At 55.2% G+C, this 2,110-nt stretch overlaps 1 protein-coding gene across 1 annotated transcript; it reads right to left on the reverse strand.

The window, feature by feature from the left end:
* Window positions 1-365: 365 nt before the first annotated feature.
* Window positions 366-1,163, reverse strand: LOC121757678. The gene has a single exon (XM_042153186.1). It carries the CDS (start codon window positions 1,161-1,163, stop codon window positions 366-368), a length of 798 nt encoding a protein of 265 aa, XP_042009120.1.
* Window positions 1,164-2,110: the final 947 nt, after the last annotated feature.

Here is a 2,110-nt window from a genome sequence, read left to right on the forward strand (position 1 = left end):
ATACCTGCCAAATTGCCTTGCTCCCGTTTCCCTTCCTCGGCCCTGGCCTGCTTCTGCTGCAGTGCGAAGGCTCTTGCCTGTGGGGGAAGTCTCGGGCGTAGCTGTCGCTGAGGACGTGGTGCAGGGAGCATCGCCTTCTCTCTCCTTGGTTCAACCTGGAGTGCCCGCAGTTGCGGACGCTGTCCTCCCATTCCAGTCGCCTTGCTCGGGCAGTTTCTGGCAAAATGTCCCTTCTGCCCGCAGTGGAAACATCCACCAATCCCGGCCTTACACTCGCCGTCATGTCTCTTCGAGCATCTCGCACATAGAGGTGCCTGGGCTCCGCGCTCCGCAGCTGGAGTCGGGGCAGTTTGGTACCAACGGTTCTACTGTGGCTTAGGGGCAAACTGTGGTTGCTTAGCATCAGTCGGGACTCGGTCTCCTTCCCATTTCCTCTTTTCTCGAAGGAACCGCTGCTGTGGCGGCGGTGGAGCAGTGGTGACATGTGTCGTCGGCCTCTCTTTGGGCATAGCTGCCTCAATGTCCAGGGCCCGGCCCAATGACTCGACATAAGACAGACCTCCATGACTGGCCAGAGCCATTCTTATTTCCGATCTCAGGCCAGTACAAAACTTTTCGGCCATTTTCTCGTCCGTGTCTACTAGTTCAGGCGCATAGCGTGACATGTCACAGAATAACCTATCGTACTCGGTCACTGTCATCTTTCCCTGTTTCAAACTGTAAAACTCCACCTCTTTGGCCTTGCGGTAGCTCTTGGGGATGTACTTGCCGTACAGCTCATTCTTAAACTCCTCCCAGGTCAGGTGCTCCAACTGTTCACGAGTCATAACCTTTCGCCTAGCTTCCCACCAGAAGTCGGCGGACTCAACCAGCTGAAACTTCACACATGAGAGTCGCTCTCTGCCGGTGCACTGAAAAAAATCAAAGATGCGCTCGATCGCACGCACCCAGGTCTCTGCTGCAGCAGGATTCCCCAGACCATTGAACACAGGTGGGTTCTGTTTGAGAAATGTTTCTTCCACTCGCCTCTCCGGCACTGCAGGAGGCGGTGGTGGAGGAGGTGGCGGTTGTGCTCCTGCTCCCCCAGCCTGGTCTCTCCTAGGTATCTGCTCTGGTACTTGCGCGTACCTTCTCGGCCTGCCTGCTTGTCTTCTGGGAGGCATTCTGTTTATAACACGATATCAATACTAGTTATTCACTTTCATCAATACAGAGTTCATATTTCCTTAGGATTCGTTTCACAACCCATGCATTCTCTTTCATGCATATGTTTAACAAAATCAAATAGGAGTCATAATTTGTGCAACGTCATATGCATTCATCGTAGAGTGGAAAATTGCCTCTCGCGAGGTCTTAATATCTTTTACATATGACATCATCGAAGTTCTACAAAAGAAAGGAAACTAATCTACTACGCTAGCACGGCTATGACCCGTCTGACCGAGCCCTACTCCGAGTCGCTGCTGATCCATACCGGGTCGCCGTGGCTCGTCCCTGGGAAGGGCATCTCAAGTGGTGACCACAGCTCCTCCTCGTCCTTGGGAATGGCGACAGGCTGTGGAACTACTGGGGTCACATAAGGCGCCACTGGTATGTTGGGATCGGCGGCAAAGTTGGGATCCACGTACTTCGCGTATAGATATAGGCTCCCGTAGAAAGCCTGGTCTACCGGATGGAGCGGCAGCTGCGGCTCCTCAGGATAAGGCTCCACAGGGGGCGGAGGAATCTCTAGTGGAGGCTCAAGAGGCTGTGGTGGTCTGGTATCTGTCATCAGGTCCGTGAGGCCGCCAGTCTGTGGCTCCTCGTCGTCGTCATCATCCCCCACCATATCCTCCTCGAGATCCTCTTCCTCTGGATTCTCCTCTTCCGGATCCTCCTCGGGATCCTCGTTGCTCTCTCCACCTCCTGTGCCACTCTCCATCGGCTCAAACTCGTCGCTGGACTCCGACACATCTCCTATCTCTGCCCTACTCCTGCGACGGCCGGGAACTCGGGACGACTGTCCCTCCTCAAATACCCCGTCTGCCGCCCGCATCAGGGCCAAAGGTGGCAGGCTACGGAACCGCTCACTCCCCGGGGCCTGCATGTCTGGCGGGGGCCCGTTCCCAAA

Source organism: Salvia splendens, chromosome 12, assembly GCF_004379255.2.
Source record: "Salvia splendens isolate huo1 chromosome 12, SspV2, whole genome shotgun sequence".
NCBI lineage: Eukaryota > Viridiplantae > Streptophyta > Magnoliopsida > Lamiales > Lamiaceae > Salvia > Salvia splendens.